At 42.8% G+C, this 22,160-nt stretch overlaps 1 protein-coding gene across 2 annotated transcripts; it reads left to right on the top strand.

Annotated features, from left to right (window-relative positions):
• Nucleotides 1-5,605: 5,605 nt before the first annotated feature.
• On the top strand, nucleotides 5,606-20,859 carry LOC115136229 (glutaredoxin domain-containing cysteine-rich protein 2). Of its 2 annotated transcripts, none has more exons than XM_029671804.1 (3): nucleotides 5,606-6,077; nucleotides 19,264-19,503; nucleotides 20,113-20,859. In XM_029671804.1, the coding sequence occupies exons 1-3, from the start codon at nucleotides 5,724-5,726 to the stop codon at nucleotides 20,284-20,286; spliced, it is 768 nt and encodes a 255-aa protein (XP_029527664.1). In that variant the 5' UTR covers nucleotides 5,606-5,723; the 3' UTR covers nucleotides 20,287-20,859. The 2 variants fall into 2 exon arrangements, with proteins under 2 accessions (XP_029527664.1, XP_029527663.1); XM_029671803.1 differs by having other exon boundaries at nucleotides 20,110-20,859.
• Nucleotides 20,860-22,160: the final 1,301 nt, after the last annotated feature.

The raw sequence follows: 22,160 nt of genomic DNA, 5'->3' as shown, positions 1-22,160 counted from the left end.
ACACGTGCGCAATAGTGAAAACAATAAACATCAAAGATAAGCGAGGGCAAATACACACAAGCTTAATCCCGCACGAATGAAGGCAGGCAACAGCTGCCCTATATACACACAGAAATAAACGCAAATGAAACCAGGTGTGAAAAGGAACACAGACAAAACAACCAGAAAATAAAAAAGGGATCGGTGGCGGCTAGTAAACCGGCGACGCCGAGCGCTGCCAGAACAGGGAGAGGATTTACCTTCGGTAGAAGTCGTGACATAATCGGAACAATTGAACATATGCGGTGGTACTTAATAAATATGATGACAGTTCGGTTGTCATCTGAGACATTCTCATCAATGATAAGATGACATAAACTCTACAGTGGAAAGTCTACACATCAGAGTTATCGGATTCACATGGAATTGTTGTTCAATTGAAATCTTTGAATACGAAATTATTCGTGACGGGATGAAATGTGATTTTAGCTTCTAAAATGTGAGATTTGGGTCTTCATAAGATATGGTTCTGCTAAAATCAGTGGCCCGCCCCTGTTAAGGGACATAACATTTCAAATACGCCCTTCTCTCCCTTCCTATATAAGCCCTTGACGACAATATAACTTCCTGTTCCGATGATGTGAGGACGACGGTAATAACTACAGAACGAAGCCAACATCCGCGTGAGCTTGGTTGCGAATGGTATGAACTTTGAACTCTTATTCACTACAGAAGTGATACCTCCTAGCCTTTGAGTTAGCAACAGCAGATGCAACGAGGGTTAGGAAGAAACAGACAGAGTAACCCGTCTATCACCCAACAACGTTACTACAACGTATTCAATTGACAACCAAAGACATTCTTCAAAGGACTCGGTTTGGCAACAGAGCCTTCCATCTACCACCAACCTACCAAAGCGCAGCTCAGAGTAAATATTTATTGCATTTTCCTTTTCCAAATGGGCAGTAATTTAGAAGCATCAGATACTGTATTTACGATAGCACAGCTTCTCCCTGTGTCCCTCAGTCTTCCCGCTCTTTCACTCAAACCCAGCCCTTTTCCCTTGTGTAACAAGCTGTTTCTGTTCCGCCCGCTAGGGACGTTTTCCTTTATGACATCATTTGTAATCAAGTTATGATTTAATTATGTGTATGTGTAATTCTGTGTGATTAGTTAGGTATTTATGAAATAAATCATTAAACCCAATTTTGTATTGCTGATTCAAATTGTTAGCCAGGGTTCGTGCAGATAACCAAGAATTTACAACTTTCAGATGAGACTGAATTAAGATGAGGATTGATATTGACTGCTATGGATGTAAAATGTTACTAGGTCTTTAAAAGTTTATTCGGAAGATAACAGCTCTATAAATATTATTTTGTGGTGCCCGACTCTCTAGTTAATTACATTTACATGATTAGCTCAATCAGGTGATATTAATTATAAAGAAATGATTTTATAGACTAGCATGTCATATCACTTAATCCGGCATAGCCAAATACACGACAATAGTTAAAACTACACTTGTTATATCATGGATGATTAGTCCTTGCATCCATAGCTCTGTCTATTCATCTGAGAGTAGTTACATTTCTTCAGGCCCATCCCTCAACTTTTTACCAAAACAGAGTCTGGGCAACCATTTTGTTATTGTTTCATCAATGGATTTGCCCTTTAAACAGCTGCATATTATCAAGATATCAGTGTCACAAACAAAAAGGTAAACAATAGGCCTATAGCAAATGCAGCATATGGCATTCATTTTTCACATGTAAATATAACTTTTCAGTAGTGCTCAAAGCATGCCATTCCATGAGCACATTATTTATTTTGCAACTGGAATCAATGAACCCAATCAGTCCTCCATGACAACAAAATCATAAACAACAGAGAAGGGCTGGCTAATAAGTCCTTAGTTTTGGGGTCATGTGTCACGTTCTGACCTTTATTTCCTTTGTTTTGTATTTATTTAATATGGTCAGGGTGTGAGTTGGGTGGGCAGTATATGTTTGATTTTCTATGATTTGGGATTTCTATGTTTCGGCCTAGTATGGTTCTCAATCAGAGGCAGGTGTCATTAGTTGTCTCTGATTGAGAATCATACTTAGGTAGCCTGGGTGGCACTGTTTGTTTGTGGGTGATTGTCTATGTTAGTGGCTTGTGTCAGCACAGGTCTCATTTGTAGCTTCACTGTCGTTATTGGGTGATTGTCTATGTTAGTGGCTTGTGTCAGCACAGGTCTCATTTGTAGCTTCACGGTCGTCATTGGATTATTGTTTTTGTTACTCTTTTGTATAGTGTTGCAGTGTTCAGTGTTCTCTTTATTAAAATTCACTATGAACACATACCACGCTGCATTTTGGTCCTCTGATCATTCTCGCCTCTCCTCTTCAGATGAAGAGGAGGAAGACCTTGACATCATGCTTAGGTAAAACAATTTGGATAATCTATACTTCCATATTTCCAAGTCCTATTCTTGAAGATCAAGGGGTATAACATTTATTGGAATGACTGGAATTCTAATAGACTTTGTTTTTTAATGTAAATATATAATTGAATCATATTATTATATGTAGTAGAAAGCGATGGGTTAGAAGAAGCCTACATAACCAACCCATAAAGTAAAATTTAACATCCATACATGGCCAGCTAATTTAACTTCAACATTGATTTATCCTGCAATAAATGTCGTTCAATTGGTAACATACATTGTCTTCTTCTAATGTCTCTTAAGGGGAAAGTAATCTAAAAATAACGGAATGTAAGTTTGGGTAATCCAAAAGTTATGTTACTGATTATCATTTTGGACAGGTAACTAGTAAATTTAACGCATCACGTTTAGAGAGAGGGAGAGAGACACAGCTGCATAATTTTTCGGCAGGGACGTACAGTTGAAGTTGGAAGTTTACATACACTTAGGTTGGAGTCATTAAAACTCGTTTTTCAACCACTCCATACATTTCTTGTAAACAAACTATAGTTTTGACAAGTTGGTTAGGACATCTACTTTGTGCGTGTAATTTTTCCAACATTTGTTTACAGATTATTTAACTTATAATTCACTTTCACAATTCCAGTGGGTCAGAAGTTTACATACGCTAAGTTAACTGTGCCTTTAAACAGCTTGGAAAATTATGTAATGGCTTTAGAAGCTTCTGATAATCTGAGTCAATTGGAGGTGTACCTGTGGATGTATTTCAAGGCCTACCTTCAAACTCTGTGCCTCTTTGCTTGACATCATGGGAAAATCTAAAAAAATCAGCCAAGACCTCAGAAAATAAATTGTAGACCACCACAAGTCTGGTTGCAACTGCACGTGGGGACAAAGATCGTACTTCTTGGAGAAATGTCCTGGTCTGATGAAACAAAAATATAATTGTTTGGCCATAATGATCATCGTTATGTTTGGAGGAAAAAGGGGGAGCTTGCAAGCTGAAGAACACCATCCCAACCGTGAAGCACAGGGGTGGCAGCATCATGTTGTGGAAATGCTTTGCTGCAGGAGGGACTGGTGCACTTCACAAACTAGATGGCATCATGAGGTAGGAAAATTATGTGGATATATTGAAGCAACATCTCAAGACATCAGTCAGGAAGTTAAAGCTTGGTCGCAAATGGGTCTTCCAAATGGACATTGACCCCAAGCATACTTTCAAAGTTGTGGCAAAATGGCTTTAAGGACAACAAAGTCAAGGTATTTGAGTGGCCATCACAAAGCCCTGACCTTAATTCTATAGAACATTTGTGGGCAGATCCGAAAAAGCGTGTGCGTGCAAGGAGGCCTACAAACCTGACTCAGTTACACGAGCTCTTTCAGGCGAAATGGGCCAAAATTCACCCAACTTATTGTGGGAAGCTTGTGGAAAGCTTCCTGAAATGTTTGACCCAAGTTAAACAATTTAAAGGCAATGCTACCAGATACAAATTGAGTGTATGTAAAACTTCTGACCCACTGGGAATGTGGGAATGTGAAAGAAATAAAAGCTTAAACAAATCATTCTCTCTACTATTAATCTGACATTTTACATTCTTAAAATAAATTGGTGATCTTAACCGACCTAAGGCAGGGATTTTTTTCCTTGGATTAAATGTCAGAAATTTTGAAAAACTGAGTTTAAATGTATTTGGCTAAGTTGTACGTAAACTTCTTACTTCAGCTTTATACAGGATGCTACCCTTCACAGCATAACCTCACTCCAGATTCAAACTCAAAACCTACAACCTAATGTTGGACAAAATTACCTGGAAGGATTACTACTACCAAAGATTCCCTTTTCCAAGCTATACAGAGGGTGCTCTGGGAAACAAACAGCAGAGACCCGGAGACACCATCCAACCCGGAACTGAAACAGACCAGATACAACTTCAATTAGCACTGAGGTGTGAAACGAGAGGTGTCGAAGCCTTCAAGCCCAACAAATGTCATGAGTCTCTCACAGCCTACCCCACCCAAATCCAGGGGCCTTTGAAGCCCCCTCCCACTTTTCAGAGACTGCCCACTGCCATTTTCTACAAGAAATCTCCCTCTAGCTTCTCCCAAATGGGTGACACCTACTCCCGTTGCCTGCTGCACTGCTGCTTGGATTCAACACTGCTGCTTTGATTCACCGTCTGCCCTGGCCTGTCTCACCCTATCTGATACCCCAACCACACTCCCCCCTCTCTCCCGAGCTTTTGCTCCCCTCCAGCACATACACACTTTTGGGGCGAGTGACTCTGAACTTACAATGGCTAGCTCCAAGTCGTTATACTCACTTTTCAGTATTTGGTATTCAAGAATGGTCCACCACCCAAAGAACATCCAACCAACTTGACACAACTGTGGGAAGTATTGTAGTCAACATGGGCCAGAATCCCTTTGAAAGGTTTTGACACCTTGCAGAGTCCATGCCCCGATGGGCATGTTCTTAGGGCAAACGGTGGGGGGGTGCAACTCAATGTCAGGAAGTTGTTACTAATGTTTTATACATTCAGTCTATATTTATATTCTGGACTCTGACATTGCTCATTCTGATATTTATTCATTTCTGTCTTTAAACTTTTTGGATTGGTGAATATTGTTTTGTATTACTAGGTATTATTACTGCACTGTTGGAACTAGAAACACAAGCCTTTCACTGCACCTGCGAAAACATCTGCAAATTTGTGTACACAACCAATAAACTTTGATTTGATTTGAAAAGTGGCTAAAATACGGGATTGTTCCAGGATGCAGCCATGAAAAAATTAAAAATGTTTTAAACCATGACTCAGCGGTTGGGGGTGTTTGTTAAATTTGGATAAGCTTTTATTTTAATATGTACCACTGTAGCAGTATAAATGTCCTTTTAAACAAATAGGAGAATGGATAAATTAGAATTATTTAGGACCACCTCCCCAGTTATACTTGTTGCATTTAGGGGGATTCATGTCTCATTCAGGGGGCCTGAGAACCCCCTTGGCCCCCCGTAATTCACACTCTGCTCCATGCCTACAATTCTTGCTTTTAGCAACACTCCACTACTTCTGCAAACATGATTATTTGATGATATGGTCTCAGTTTCCTCATTATCCTTTAGTGAATACAATCTGACACTGAATAATTCAGCTGTGGTAGCTAAAGACAGACAGCAGGTAGAGGCTGATCTCAAGCAGTCCATTGAACACCCCGTATCGTATCAGCTCCTTGTTCAGGTAGGTACAGTATATAGGGTCCTTAGGGTCTCAGGCGGATTCTCAAAGTCACATCTCCCAGCAGGAGAACCATGGAGGAGCTCCAGAGGAAACTGGACAAGAGGTATGACAGCGATCAGCTGTATGACAGCAAACCCAGAAAGGTGAGGTTCAAGCTGGCTTCGTCGGTCAGCGGCAGGGTGCTGAAGCATGTGTACGAGGATGGCCAGGAGCTGGACAGCCCAGAGGAGAAATACCCCCACAGCTTCCACAGCCACAAGATGCCCAGACACCTGGAGATGGAGCAGCTCTGTGGCTTCCAGGACATGCAGGACCAGGGTCTGTACCCCCCTACCGGATTGATGGCCCAGAGGATCAACGTCTACAGGGGGGGTGCTAACTACAGACCCTCTGCCCACAATGATACACCAGAGGGAGTCCCCAATGTGAGTAGTTGTGGCTTGGTTGAAAAAACATGCTATGAAACTGTTGATTTGTAGCACAATACACAACCTTCACCACACCCCTATTTGCTTTCATTGCCTTTTGTAATGCATGGTTAATCGTCTTAGATCAGTAATGTATTCTATCCTGGTGCGTGTCTGCTTGCCGATTAGAATCTAAGGGGCCGATTCAGACTTAGGAAATGCACTCCCTTTGTCACGTTCTGACCTTAGTTCTTTTATTTATGTCTTTGTTTTAGTATGGTCAGGGCGTGAGTTTGGTGGGTTGTCTATGTTTGTTGTTCTCTTTGTGTTTTGAGTTTGGCCTGGTATGGTTCTCAATCAGAGGTAGGTGTCGTTAGTTGTCTCTGAGAATCATACTTAGGTAGCCTTTTTCCACCTGTGTTGCGTGGGTGTTTGTTTTCTGTCTCTGTGTCTTCACCAGACAGAACTGTTTCGTTTTCGTTCGTTCGTTCTCCTTGTTATTTTGTTTTTGGTGTTCAATGTTAATAAATGATCAACATGGACACGTACCAAGCTGCATATTGGTCCGATCCTTCATACTCCTCGTCGGAGGAAGACGAATATCCGTTACACCCTTCTCCTACTCACTTCTCAGTATTTGAGATTCAGACTTACAAGCTGACTACAACGCTTGCGTTGCGTGTGCAAGCGTTGCAAAATAAATGTAGAAATCTATATTATTCAATTATTGCACCCACACTGCTCACGCACACCAATGAGCGTCTGCGTTTCTAAGGGCTAAAATAGAAGTCAGTTCTATTTCTGACGCAGATCGCGCTGCAAGTCCTGCCTCTCCCATCTCCTCATTGGTTTACAGAAGCAGGTACCCACGTGCCATCTCCACATTGGTTATACCCACGTGGGTGACTGAAGACGAATGAGGTCAGTGGCGGTAATGCACCTAATTTATGAAAGTTGCCAATTGCAATATAAAGTCAAGAGAAGAAAAAGCCTGGAAGGAAGAGAAATGACTACAAATGATTCGGTTGACCGTTTTATGTGTAGAGTAGAGGACCTTGTGCATTTCAGGTAAATAGGACAAATTAGCTAGAAAGTGCAAATTAATATTATTGGGTCAGAGTTTGTTTTGATATTTTAACCTGTGTGTCGTGATCACGTTTGTTGTGGGGAGACAAAATAAATTTATGCACGATGGCGCACGCAGCCTGTTTGGGTTCCGTGTTAGCTTATTCAGTTACGTAACGCACACTGCAGGTGTGGCTGTCTTGCGAGCTCTGAATAAAATGTATTCAATCTCTGAAAACCCTCCCACTTGCTGGCCATTCAATAGGGTTTCAGTACACTTATTTATCTTAAGCCATCCATTTAAATACGGAGTACCTTTTAGTTATACATTTGGCGACAGACTAGAATATATCGAGAGAACGGTTTCAGAATATTAGGGATCAAAAAAAGAAAAGACATCTGAATATATGCATATTCTTCTCCATTTCAGCAACAGTTGCTAGAGAAACTATTAGATTATTTAGGTTTAGGAATGTATTTATTAATCATAAAAACAGGTTTGGAGAGCCTTTACACACAAAAAGAAAACGGTGATTTGATTCATTCAGAAAATTGCCACTTTCAGTTCTTTAACCCATGGTAATGTTAGATGAGTGTACATAGAATTATAATAGGGAGAATAGTGTACACTAGTAGGTTATACCCTCGTCTATTGCCTGCACTAACCACGGAACTGTGGATGACAACTAAGTATTGAGCCATGCGTCGGGTTCAAACTGTTATGGCTTGGTCTTGCGCTCCAGTCCATAATGATTTAATTACCCTGCATTACTTCTTTTATATTATCAACTGTTACTAATGATCCTCAGCAACAACCACACGGCCGTGACAGCGTTTACAGAGGAAGCTAATGAAGGTTAACAAAACAATGTTTATAGCAACTGAAGGGAACAAACAGTACATTGGCAGTTTAATATGTGGTTATTAGGCCTAGTGATGGCTAATATTTAACATGATAGAAGTAAGAAACAGAGAAAGTCGGGGTAGCCTATAATTAAGACATTCAAGAGTGCCCATGCCTGCAAATTAAAAGGCTGTACAATTTTAATTATGCATAATTGCAAAGCATTTCATTATAGCATATGAGCTGTTGGGCTATAGTTTATCAAACTGTGTTAAAATGAAGGACAAAACAATGTTTTTGTTGTATGCTGTTATTTACCAACCTCAATGTGTGTACAATACTTTGGCAATACAGCAATCAAGTATCAGCTGATCAGATAACAGTCACATCTTCAGTGTTTCATTCTCTGCAGCCAGTCTTTACTTTAGTCTGTCCTGTGAAGTTCAGACTGAACAAAATACGAAAAGCATAAGATGTTTACTTTTATCACTGTCATATTTCTCCAAATTACTTTTAATGAAAAGACTAAAAGACTAAGCAAGCATCACACAGTCCAATAAAAAGTTTATGATTGTACACTTACAAAGGCCCTCGGAGTGTTGTCAAGTTGTCCGCTGAATAGCAAATAAATACACTTAAAAAGAGACAGTAAAACGTTGTAAACACGCAATTAGTATTTTATCACATAGGTATTAACCACTAAAACAGACATTTTTATTCAAGTCCGTCTATCAAATCAAAACGATTCAAATGTTATTAGTCGCATGCTTCGTAAACAACAGGTGTGGACTGACAGTGAAATGCTTACTTATAATGTAGAGAGAAATAATAGAAAAGTAAAACACATAATAATAAAAGTAGTAATAGATACACAATGAGTAACAATAACTAGGCTTTATACAAGTAGTCCTGAGTCAATGTGCAGGAAAACGAACAGGGTTGGACTGGGACCAAAAACCTGGTTTTTCTAACACACCGGACCATGCACTTTGAATTTGAACACGGTGTGTTCAATAAAGACAGGAAAATGCATAATTGTTTGTGTGTTATTAGTTTAAGCAGACTGTGTTTGTCTATTGTTGTGACCTAGATGAAGTTCAGATCAAATTTTATGACCAATTTCTGCAGAAATCTAGGTAATTCCAAAGGGTTCACATACTTTCTGTTGCCACTGTACCTCCTGGGGGACTCGGACAGTCGATGGTCCTAAAGTTATCTGGAGAGGTAAATTGAAGAGGTACATTATTATAAGCTCAGCATAACTACGATTTCTTGCTTTCTCGAATGGCAACCAAAGCTTAACATTCCTTGACTATTGGGCTTCAACGAAGTGTAGGGCGTCTGTGCTTCCAGTGGTCGACCGTCCAACCTCTCCAACTGCTCCGACTGCTCGTTGACTTCCACCGAGGTTAACCCTAAGACGACAAAGATAAAAAATATCAGTGTTATGGAAACTCAAACTAGCTTCATGTTATTTTGTTATCAAATGCAAATAGTTAGTCTGACATTGTTTCTATTCACTTTAACAGATGGTGACCCCTTGCGAGGGTTAACGCGCTTAAATGTCTTACTCACGTTGGCCACGGAGAAGGAGAACCCACAGTCCTTGGTAGCTTGCAGCGTCAGTGGCACTGTGTTATGCTCAAAGTGGGCGAAAAAGGTGTATAGCTTATCCGGAGGCAAGACATAAGTGTCCTAAAGGCCTAAACCTAGGAAGAAACCTAGAGAGGAACCAGGCCATGAAGGGTGGCCAGTCCTCTTCTGGCTGTGCCGGGTGGAGATTATAACAGAACATGGCCAAGATGTTCAAATGTTCATAAATGACCAGCATGGTCAAATAATAATAATCACAGTAGTTGTCGAGGGTGCAACAAGTCAGCACCTCAGGTGTAAATGTCAGTTGGCTTTTAATAGACGATCGTTGAGATTATCTCTACCGCTCCTGCCATCTCTAGAGAGTTGAAAACAGCAGGTTTGGGACAAGTAGCACGTCCGGTGAACAGGTCAGGGTTCCATAGCGGCAGGCAGAACAGTTGAAACTGGAGCAGCAGCACGGCCAGGTGGACTGGGGACAGCAAGGAGTAATCATGCCAGGTAGTCCTGAGGCACGGACCTAGGGCTCAGGTCCTCCGAGAGAGAAAGAAAGAATTAGAGAGAGCATACTTAAATTCACACAGGACACCGGGTAAGACAGGAGAAATACTCCAGATATACCAGACTGACCCTAGCCCCCCGACACATAATCTACTGCAGCATAAATACTGGAGGCTGAGACAAGAGGGGTCAGGAGACACTGTGGCCCCATTCAATGATACCCACGGACAGGGCCAAACAGGAAGGATATAACCACACCCACTTTGTCAAAGCACAGCCCCTACACCACTAGAGGGATATCTTCAACCACCAACTTATCATCCTGAGACAAGGCCGAGTATAGCCCACAAAGATCTCCGCCACGGCACAACCCAAGGGGGGCGCCAACCGAGACACGAAGACCACGTCAGCGACTCAACCCACTCAAGTGCCGCACCCCTCCTAGGGACAGCATGGAAGAGCACCAATAAGCCAGTTACTCAGCCCCTGTAATAGGGTTAGAGGCAGAGAATCCCAGTGGAGAGAGGGGAACCCTAGCCTTAATAGGAAGCCAGTGTAGAGAGGCTAGCACTGGAGTAATATGATTTTTAAAAATTGGTTCTAGTCAGGATTCTACAGCCGTATTTAGCACTAACTGAAGTTTATTTACCGCTTTATCCGGGTAGCCGAAAAGTAGAGCATTGCAGTAGTCTAACCTAGAAGTAACAAAAGCATGGATTAATTTTTCTGCATCATTTTTGGACAGAAAGTTTCAGATTTTTGCAATGTTACGTAGATGGAAAAAGCTGTCTTGATATGTTCGTCAAAAGAGAGATCAGGGTCCAGAGTAACGCCGAGGTCCTTCACAGTTTTATTTATTTATCATTCTCTGCAGCCAGTCTTTACTTTAGTCTGTCCTGTGAAGTTCAGACTGAACAAAATACGAAAGGCATAAGATATTTACTTTTATCACTATCTCATATTTCTATATTTCTAATTTTATGACCAATTTCTGCAGAAATCTAGGTAATTCCAAAGGGTTCACATACTTTCTGTTGCCACTGTACCTCCTGGGGGACTCGGACAGTCGATGGTCCTAAAGTTATCTGGAGAGGTAAATTGAAGAGGTACATTATTATAAGCTCAGCATAACTACGATTTCTTGCTTTCTCGAATGGCAACCAAAGCTTAACATACCTTGACTATTGGGCTTCAACGAAGTGTAGGGCGTCTGTGCTTCCAGTGGTCGACCGTCCAACCTCTCCAACTGCTCCAGCTGCTCGTTGACTTCCACCGAGGTTAACCCTAAGACGACAAAGATAGAAAATATCAGTGTTATGGAAACTCAAACTAGCTTCATGTTATTTTGTTATCAAATGCAAATAGTTAGTCTGACATTGTTTCTATTCACTTTAACAGATGGTGACCCCAGCTAGAACGAAAGAGCAACGAAGTTTCCTAGGTCTTGCCTCCCTGTCGTCCTTTCGTCCTTCTTCTAAACCAAGTAATTCGTCTGGATGTCGTAGCACTTGGTCCCCTTTTTGATTCTGCTCTGGTAGCTCTCCTTCTGTTTCTCCTGCGCCTTGTCCATGTTCAGTCTCACCTTGATTGATAACAGGAATAAATGCAATTATATTTCTATTTACAAATACATTACTTACATATCTCTTGCAGGGCCCGAAAATAAATTAACAACGGACAATCATTTTTACCTGGTCAAAAACCTCCACATCCTTCTCAATCTGTGTCCGAAGGTGGTCATCGAAGGCGTTCTGATCTGGTTCTACAACTTCCACCACATCAGGTGGGGTTTCAATGATCTGAAAGTATGTTTTACAAAAATAGCAATAGACAAACAACAACACTAAGTCTCATCACAAATTGGAAAGACTACAGTAAATACAATAACTGTATATACAATTGCATTGTTTACCTCAGTCAACAGCTGCGGCTTGCGTCCAGACTCATTGGCGGGCTGGATGCTGTTGTTGTGTGCAAAGAGAATTACCTTCAGGTTGTTCGCCCACCCTTCCTGGTACCAATCAAGGTACTTGCCCATGGCAGTCTTGAGGGTCTGGTTGGTCCATTCACCAAACCTGGAGGAGAGGGTAGGAAAGGGATATCAATTGACAATGTAAGATATTGAAATATGTCAGATTATGGTTTTCCATACCATGGAAAAACAAAAAACTAATTGTAAATAATAAATCAAACAAACCATTGTTGACAGAATATAACCTATAACATCCGTACCTTGTTCCAGCGTTCATGACCTCGGTCACTCAAGATGACCTCAGGAGAACCGTAGGTGTTGAAGATGTCTATCATTGCCTTGGAGGGCGCCTCCCCAGTCTCGTACTTGATGGGTATCATACAAAACAACTATACAAATATATATTTTTGGTTCCAAGCACCCTTTTTAACGGGTTACAGAAGGGAATGTAGAGTTAAGCACGTACTCCTCCTTTACTAACCTTAATGGGTATTGCCTCCACCCACTTGGTAAAGCAATCGGTCACCGCCAGTCACCAGCTGTTGCTATTCCTGGATTTCGTGAAGGGACCGATGAGGTCCACCCATAACATTTGAAGTGTTAGAAGATTACTTTATTCTTACCCGTATCCGTGTCATACAGAATGCAGATTTTCATATTTGTAAGCATACTGACACACACACACGTGCTATAATATTGAACTCTGCTGTGGTCAAGTAAAGCAACCATTACAAAACAACATATCAGGGCAAAATTTGAATTGGGACACATACCGATCATGTGCCATGGTGAAACAACTTTGATGGGCTTCAACTCTGGCGCCACAGTCTTCACACTCTCAAACTTCTGGCAGGTTAGACAGGGTACTGACCTTTAAGCACAAAGTGACAAATTGAAACATTGTGTATTCTCTGATATGACATTCATTGAAATCATAATAAATTCAGATATAATAGAATGTGATTGATAAACAAAAGGCTATTTCATTTGCCCAGCTGTCCACCTCCTTGACAATTCCCCGTCAGAAGAATTTGGCATTCATGCTCTTCACAGGCTTCCCGGGTGGGGCAGTGGTCTAAGGCACAGCATTGCAGCGCTAGCTGTGCCTCCAGAGATTCTGGGTTCAAGCCCAGGCTTTGTCGCAACCGGCCGTGACCGAGAGGCCCATGGGGCGGCACACAAATTGGCCCAGAGTCGTCCAGGTTAGGAAGGGTTTGGCCGGCAGGGATATCCTTGTCTCATCGCGCACTAGCGACTCCTGTGGCAGGCTGGGCGCAGTGCACGCTGACCAGGTCGCCAGGTGTACGGTGTTTCCTCTGACACATTGGTGCGGCTGGCTTCCGGGTTGGATATGCATTGTGTCAAGAAGCAGTGTGGCTTGGTTGGGTGGTGTTTTGGAGGATGCATGGCTGTCGACCTTCGCCTCTCCCAAGTCAGCATTGGAGTTGTAGCGATGAGGCAAGACAGTAACAATATTGGGGAGAAAAAGGGGCTAATTATTATTTATTTTTTATTTAAAAAATCATGTTCTTCACTCCGAAATGGCCAGCATGCATCTCTATCAGCACGGCCTTCCCCTGTAGGTATATATGATTGCCTAACAAGTTGGAAGAGAAGAGTTGTTGAAATACTCAAGTCTAAGTCGGCAGGGTAGCCTAGTGGTTAGAGCGTTGCACTAGTAACTGGAATTTTGCAAGTTCAAACCCCCGAGCTGACAAGGTACAAATCTGTCGTTCTGCCCCTGAACAGGCAGTTAACCCACTGTTCCTAGGCCGTCATTGTAAATAAGAATTTGTTCTTAACTGACTTGCCTAGTTAAATAAAGGTACAATTTAAAAATTTAAAAATAAGTCCATTTCCACTGCTCTCTTTCTCTCTCTGTTTCTTTCTCTCCATCTCTCTCTCGGTCTTCCACTCTTTTCCAACCTCTCTCTCCTTCTCATCCTTTCTTTCTTACTTTCTCCCCCCCTCTCTCTTTGTCTGTCTAGAAAAGACACCTAGTTAAGGGCATTTGGAATTACCAAAATTGCTTACACCTATCCAGTTGATTGATCAGGTTTAATTTATAGCTAAACACCTCAATATGACAGATGTCTAACTATATCAGTGGAGTCTGGTAACTCATTAATCCCATTGTGATGCGGGGAGGACTATTTGGCATGACAGGCCCCCAAGAACTAGCTTAGACAGGCCCACTAGGCTAAAAATGTACCAGCCTATCTGTCATTTGCCCGAAATGCCAGATGGCCAGTCCGATATCTAACAATTTCACAACAATACACACAATACGCACAGATCTAAAGTAAAGGAATGGTATTAAGAATATATACATATTTGGATGAGCAATGTCGGAGAGGCATAGACTTAAATACAGTAGAGTAGAATAGAATACAGTATATACATAAGAGATGAGTAATGCAAAATATGTAAACATTATTAAAGTGACTAGTGTTCCATTATTAAACTGGCCAGTGATTTCAACTCCTCTAAGGTGCTAGTGGTGGCTATTTTACAGTCCGATGGCCTTGAGATAAAAGCTGAGCTTGGAGGGTACTATGGTGTTGAATGCTGAGCTATAGTCAATGAACAGCATTCTCACATAGGTATTCCTCTTGTCCAGATGGGATAGGCAGTCTCTCAAAGCACTTCATAATGACAGAAGTGAGTGCTACAGTCATTTAGTTCAGTTACTTTAGCTTTCTTGGGTACAGGAACAATGGTGGACATCTTGTAGCTTGTGGGGACAGCAGACTGGGATAGGGAGGGATTGAATATGTCCGTAAACACTCCAGCCAGCTGGTCTATGCATGCTCTGAGGACGAGGCTAGGGATGCTGTCTGGGTCGGCAGCCTTGCGAGGGTTAACGCTCTTAAATGTCTTACTCACGTTGGCCACGGAGAAGGAGAACCCACAGTCCTTGGTAGCTTGCAGCGTCAGTGGCACTGTGTTATGCTCAAAGTGGGCGAAAAAGGTGTATAGCTTATCCAGAGGCAAGACATAAGTGTCCTCAACGTGGCTGGTTTTCCATTTGTAGTCCATGATTGTCTGTAGACCCTGCTACATACATCTGGCATCTGAGCTGTTGAATTGCGACTCAAATTTGTCTCTGTACTGATATTTTGCCTGTTTTATTGCTTTACGGAGGGAATAACTACAGTGTTTGTATTCGGCCATATTCCCAGTCACCTTTCCATGGTTAAATCAAATCAAATGTATTTATATAGCCCTTCTTACATCAGCTGATATATCAAAGTGCTGTACAGAAACCCAGCCTAAAACACCAAACAGAAAGGAATGCAGGTGTAGAAGCACGGTGGCTAGGAAAAACTCCCTAGAAAGGCCAAAACCTAGGAAGAAACCTAGAGAGGAACCAGGCTATGAAGGGTGGTCAGTCCTCTTCTGGCTGTGCCGGGTGGAGATTATAACAGAACATGGCCAAGATGTTCAAATGTTCATAAATGACCAGCATGGTCAAATAATAATAATCACAGTAGTTGTCGAGGGTGCAACAAGTCAGCACCGCAGGAGTAAATGTCAGTTGGCTTTTAATAGCCGATCGTTGAGAGTATCTCTACCGCTCCTGCCATCTCTAGAGAGTTGAAAACAGCAGGTTTGGGACAAGTAGCACGTCCGGTGAACAGGCCAGGGTTCCATAGCGGCAGGCAGAACAGTTGAAACTGGAGCAGCAGCACGGCCAGGTGGACTGGGGACAGCAAGGAGTAATCATGTCAGGTAGTCCTGAGGCACGGACCTAGGGCTCAGGTCCTCCGAGAGAGAAAGAAAGAATTAGAGAGAGCATACTTAAATTCACACAGGACACTGGGTAAGACAGGAGAAATACTCCAGATATACCAGACTGACCCTAGCCCCCCGACACATAATCTACTGCAGCATAAATACTGGAGGCTGAGACAAGAGGGGTCAGGAGACACTGTGGCCCCATTCAATGATACCCACGGACAGGGCCAAACAGGAAGGATATAACCACACCCACTTTGCCAAAGCACAGCCCCCACACCACTAGAGGGATATCTTCAACCACCAACTTACCATCCTGAGACAAGGCCGAGTATAGCCCACAAAGATCTCCGCCACGGCACAACCCAGAGTTGTGCAGACTCAGGACAACTGAGCTTTGGAGGAATACGCAGATTTAAAGAGGAGTCCGTAATTTGCTTTCTAATGATCATGATCTTTTCCTCAAAGAAGTTCATGAATTTGTTACTGCTGAAGTGAAAGCCATCCTCTCTTGGGGAATGCTGCTTTTTAGTTAGCTTTGCGACAGTATCAAAAATACATTTTGGATTGTTCTTATTTTCCTCAATTAAGTTGGAAAAATAGGATGTTCGAGCAGCAGTGAGGGCTCTACGATACTGCACGGTACTGTCTTTCCAAGCTAGTCGGAAGACTTCCAGTTTGGTGTGGCACCATTTCCGTTCCAATTTTCTGGAAGCTTGCATCAGAGCTCGGGTATTTTCTGTATACCAGGGAGCTAGTTTCTTATGACAAATGTTTGTAGTTTTTAGGGGTGCAACTGTCTCTAGGGTATTGTGCAAGGTTAAATTGAGTTCCTCAGTTAGGTGGTTAACTGATTTTTGTCCTCTGACGTCCTTGGGTAGGCAGAGGGAGTCTGGAAGGGCATCAAGGAATCTTTGGGTTGTCTGAGAATTTATAGCACAACTTTTGATGCTCCTTGGTTGGGGTCTGAGCAGATTATTTGTTGCGATTGCAAATGTAATAAAATGGTGGTCCGATAGCCCAGGGTTATGAGAAAAAACTTTAAGATCCACAACATTTATTCCATGGGACAAAACTAGGTCCAGAGTATGACTGTGGCAGTGAGTAGGTCCAGAGACATGTTGGACAAAACCCAGTCGATGTCGATGATAGCGATGATAGTCGATGATAGCTCCGAAAGCCTTTTGGAGTGGGTCTATGGACTTTTCCATGTGAATATTAAAGTCACCAAAAATGAGAATATTACCTGCTATGACTACAAGGTCCGATAGGAACTCAGGGATCTCAGTGAGGAACGCTGTATATGCCCCAGGAGGCCTGTAAACAGTAGCTATAAAAAGTGATTGGGTAGGCTACATAGATTTCATGACTAGAAGCTCAAGAGATGAAAACGTTTAGTTTTGCCCAAACCTAGTTCGAGGCACAGACAAGGTCTCAAGGTCGAATACATAAAATAACAAAATACTGCAAAGTTGCTTAGGAGCTAGAAGCACTATCTGTCTGCGCCATATTTTAATTCTATGACTTAGAAGGCTGGAGTCTTTAACAGTTTTTTGGCCTTCCTCTGACACCGCCTGGTTTTAAGGTCCTGGATGGCAGGGAGCTTGACTCCAGTGATGTACTGCGCCGTATGCACTACCCTCTGTAGCGCCATGCAGTCGAATGCCAAGCAGTTGCCATACCAAGCAGTGATGCAGCAAGTCACGATGCTCTCAATGGTGCAGCTCTAAAACTTTTGGAGGATCTGAGGGCCTATGCCAAATATTTTTTGTCTCCTGAGTGGGAAGAGGCATTGTTGTGCCCTCTTCACAACTGTGTTGGTGTGTTTGGACCATAATAGAGCAGTGATGTGGACACCAAGGAACTTGAAGCTCTCAACCTGCTCCACTACAGCCCCATTGATGAGAATGGTGGCGTGCTCAGTCCTCGTTTTCCTGTAGTCCACAATCAGCTCCTTTTTCTTGCTGACGTTGAGGGAGAGGTTGTTTTCCTGGCACTACACAGCCAGGTCTCTGGCCTCTTCCCTATAGGCTATCTCATCGTCGTCACTGATCAGTCCTACCACCATTGTGTCGTTGACAAACTTGATGGTGTTGGAGTCGTGCGCGGCCACACAATCGTGGATGATCGTGGGAGAACAGGGAGTACTTGAGGGGACTAGGCCCCGTATTGACGGTCAGCGTGGCAGATCTGTTGTTGTTTACCCTCACCACCTGGGCGCGTCCCGTCAGGAAGTTCAGGATCCAGTTGCAGAGGGAGGTGTTAAGTCCCAGGGTCCTTAACTTAGTGATGAATTTGGAGGGAACTATTGTGTTGAATGCTGAGTTGTAGTCAATGACCAGCATTCTCATGTAGCTGTTTCTTTTATCCAAGTGGGAAATTGTAGTGTGGAGTGCAATAGAGATTGCATCATCTGTCGGTGTGTTGGGGCAGTATGCAAATGGGAGTGGGTCCAGGGTGTCTGGGATGATGGTGTTGATGTGAGCCAAGACCAGCCTTTCAAAACATTTCATGGCTACAAATGTGATTGCTAAGAGGCAATAGTAATTTAGGCAGGTTACCTTGAAGTTCTTGGGCACAGGGATTATGGTGGTCTGCTTGAAACATATTTGTATTACAGACTGGGTCAGAGAGAGATTGAAAATATTAGTGAAGACTCTTTCCAGCTGGTCAGTGGGTGCTCTGAGTACTCATCCTGGTAATCCATCTGGCCCTATGGCCTTGTGATTGTTAGCTTGTTTAAAGGTCTTGCTCACATTGACTGATCACACAGCGTGATCACACAGTCTTACGCATGGTTCAGTGTTGCTTGCCACAATGTGAGCATAGAAGGTATTTAGTCTGGTGTGCTCATGTAACTGGGCATCTTGTTAGAAGCCCCGCTACATTCAATGAGCATCAGAGCCTATGTAGTATGATTCGATTTTAGTCCTGTATTGACGCTCTGCTTGTTTGATGGTTCGTCAGAGCGTTGCGGGACTTCTTATAAGCATTCAGGTTAGTGTCCCACTCCCACTCCAGATCTAGCCTTTAGCTCAGTGTGGATGTTGCCTTTAATCCATGGCTTCTGGTTGGGATAAGTACGTACGGTCACGATTGGGACGTCGTTGTCGATTAACTTATTAATGAAGCCAGTGACTAATGTGGTAAACTCCTCAATGCCGTTGGATGAGTCTCTGAACATATTCCAGTCTGTGCTAGTGAAACAGTCCTGTTGCTTAGCATCCACTTCATCGGACCACTTCCATATTGGGCATGTCACTGGTACTTCCTGTATGAGTTTTAGCTGTAAGCAGGAATCCGGAGGATAGAGTTATTGTCAGATTTGCCAAATGGAGGATGAGGGAGAGCGTTGTATGCGTTTCTATGTGTGGAATCACCGGCCATTAGGAGCGACGCCTCTGTTGTTAACAAAGAGACACACATCAACTACTTTGTACTAAGTAATGCTCATCAAAGACCATGACCATGCTTTTTTGTTTGCCCTCTAGTCTTCAGTATTGGACTTCGGAAAGATAATAATCTACACCAGCAATCTGCGGATCATCCGGGCCCCTCGGAGGGAAGAAGGGACGGGGCGACATCCTCAGACCCCGGGGGGAGTGGACGAGTACTCACAGGGGCGTAACAGAGGGGGTAAGAGGAGGCCCAAAGCCCTCTGTGCTCATGGGGAGGAGCAGAGCACACATCCACAGGGCGGGGAGGAGCAGAGCACCAATCGACAGGACGGGGTAAAAAGGCCTGACCAGAACACCTTGCACAGTGTTAATGTGCTTCAGCAATGCTATCCCCTTCTCTGTCTCTCTCTAACCACATCTCTGCCTACCGACTGCACAGATTGTGATGACTACTCAGTTTCTCTGCTGCCATTTATGAGCCGGGATACTCTCAGTAATTCCCCATGGTCGCTTCTTCAACTGATTGCCAGTTGCACTCTCTCCTTCTTTCTCCCCCTCACCCCCTCTCTCCCCCTCTCGCTCTCCATCTCTCTCCCCCTTCCCCCTCGCTCCCCCTCCCCCTCTCTCTTGCTGTCCCCCTCGCTCCTCCATTCTCTCTCTCCCTCTCTTTCGGTCTTTCCATTCCTAACTCATCTCTCTTTCTCTCACTGGGTTTCTCATTTCCTCTGCCTCTCCATATTTTCTAATATTTCATTTTTTCTCTCTCTCTTTGTTGCCTTTTTAACATTCTCTGTTTGGACCCAGGTCATCTTTTTTTGACTTGTACTTTTCTACCATTTTGTTTGATTCGTTAGTAATGATATGTCATATGAGTTGACATGGGTGGCAGTGTTTCTCTGGGTTGTTAGTGACACTGTGTGTATGTGTGTGTGCCTCCAGCAGGATGCAGTGTCTGGCTGCCAGCATTGTGGAGGTTCGGGCTGTGCCCCCTGCTCTCTATGCCATGGCAGCAAGCTGTCAATGCTGGCCAACCGCTTCAATGAGTCTATCAGTGTGCTGCGATGCCAGGCCTGCTACCCTGATGGACTGGAGAGGTGCCAGTCCTGTACCAAATAACACCAACCACTGGCTGTGTGTGAGCCCATTGTCTCTCCTGATGTAATAGCACTGTAATATAAAATGGTTATGATGGTTATGGGAGCACTGCATATGTTTTGAAAGGAATCAGAATCCAATTGTTGGAAGGGAAGGAGGCTACCATACGTGCAGCTGGCTGAACCATAGAGAACAAAGACACATGATAAGACAACAAAATCACTCTGTTGGTGGTAGGTGGTGCATCTGAGTCTCTGCAAAGATAACATGAACTACCAACTGGTTTCATGATGACTTATCATTTTAATTAAAATAATGTAAAATTATTGCATTTTATCCACAAGGGAAGCTGTCCTATCATCCCCACATTCACGAGAGAGAAAACCACTTTTATCTCCCATGTTAGGCCTATATATAAGGCTAATTGATGCTTTCATTTGGAGAGAGGGGAAGACTTTCAATAAATTATGGAGAGGCTTTTGGGCAGCTCTGGAGGTAGAAAGAAATGAATTAGTGTTTTATCTTCCTAATGCTGAGGTAATTGCTTCCAGAGTTGTCTTTGTGAGAATGAATAAAATGGACACATGCCTTATTTTCATTGGCTCTTCTTATTAGTCAATGAAGGAATCTACGTATACTCATAGAAACATAATTAATAGAATGGGTGTCCACTCAAATTGCCAGGGTTAAAGGTTCCAAGCCTGTTCTATTCATTCTATTTCTATGCGTATAACCCCAAATGTATAGCTTTCTGTTTTTACTAGTATAAAATCAAGATACATGATGAGTGATTCAGCAAATATCCCTGAGAGAAGTTAGCCACAGCAACAACTGTATATATGCTTTCTTTTGGCTTTATCTCAGCTGAACACACACCTAACCATAGTCACAAAAATGCTTTCTTTCCTCCCTTTTTCCAAAGAGCTGGTCTCGTTCGTTCTCTCTCATCTCCTGTGTGGGGTGGGGGATAGTACTGCATCAAAGCTTTGAGTTGCTGCTTCTTACATGGATCCATCCTGCGGCATGGAGCGCTAGCTTCAATAATCCTGCGAGGTTCAAACCTCAGCCTTTCATTATAGAACAGGAATACTGGCAGCTGGAAATCTCTCATCAGATGGTAGATCGTTTGGGTTCATGTGCTGTGTGCATTTGTGAACTGTGCTGCTCATTTCACATTCCAAGTTATTCCAGTTCATTTGAACGTTCATGAATAATTTCCAGTCATTATAGGGAGTTTTTTCTCTCCAAATATAGTCTGTTTATAACCCTTTATGCTCTATTTGTGAGGGTTTCCTTCTGTTCTCAATTGGCTAAACCCTGTGTATGCAACACCTTCCTTATTCACACATATAAAAGTGTGAAGTGGGTAAATATTCACAAGTTTACAGCCTCCCCTTATCACTGGTGATAATCAGATAGCTTATGCACGTGTGAAGCAAAGTTTCAAATGACCCATGTAAAGATGGCTTGTCATTAAAAAGACTTCAGAATGTACTGAAAATGTAAACATGGCTGTGTTTGTGCTGGAATGTGGCCAAAGAGACTCCGCTCAGACTAGTTTCTTGGAGAGATAAAAATTGGCCCTTATGTTTCTTATGATAGTCCTCTGAGGCCTTGTTTGTTGTTTGCTGTACACACAACTTTGACCTTTTGGCTTGCGGCCATTTTCATCCAGCAGATATAGCGCTCATTAGATTGACCTCTGTCTTGGTGGTCCTCCTTTCATTTTGTCCACAGTGGTCTTCTGAGGATCCCAGCGAATCAGAGCAATTGAAAATAACAGTCAGTAATTCAAAACTGATAGCAATACGAACCACAGCACACTCTTAACTATTTGTTGTTACATTAGACCAACATGGTGTTAAGTTTGTTGTTACAAGGGACATGATGTGGTA

The sequence above is a fragment of the Oncorhynchus nerka genome, linkage group LG10 (assembly GCF_034236695.1).
Source record: "Oncorhynchus nerka isolate Pitt River linkage group LG10, Oner_Uvic_2.0, whole genome shotgun sequence".
NCBI lineage: Eukaryota > Metazoa > Chordata > Actinopteri > Salmoniformes > Salmonidae > Oncorhynchus > Oncorhynchus nerka.
Note: the sequence above shows the minus strand (reverse complement) of the source record. Positions and strands in the feature narration are given on the sequence as shown.

Coding starts and splice junctions, on each gene's coding strand:
- LOC115136229 (XM_029671803.1), top strand. CDS start 5,724: ATGGAGGAGCTCCAGAGGAAACTGGACAAGAGGTATGACAGCGATCAG. Junction 6,078..19,263: donor CACCAGAGGGAGTCCCCAAT/GTGAGTAGTTGT, acceptor TTTGCCCTCTAG/TCTTCAGTATTGGACTTCGG. Junction 19,504..20,109: donor GCACCAATCGACAGGACGGG/GTAAAAAGGCCT, acceptor GTGTGCCTCCAG/CAGGATGCAGTGTCTGGCTG.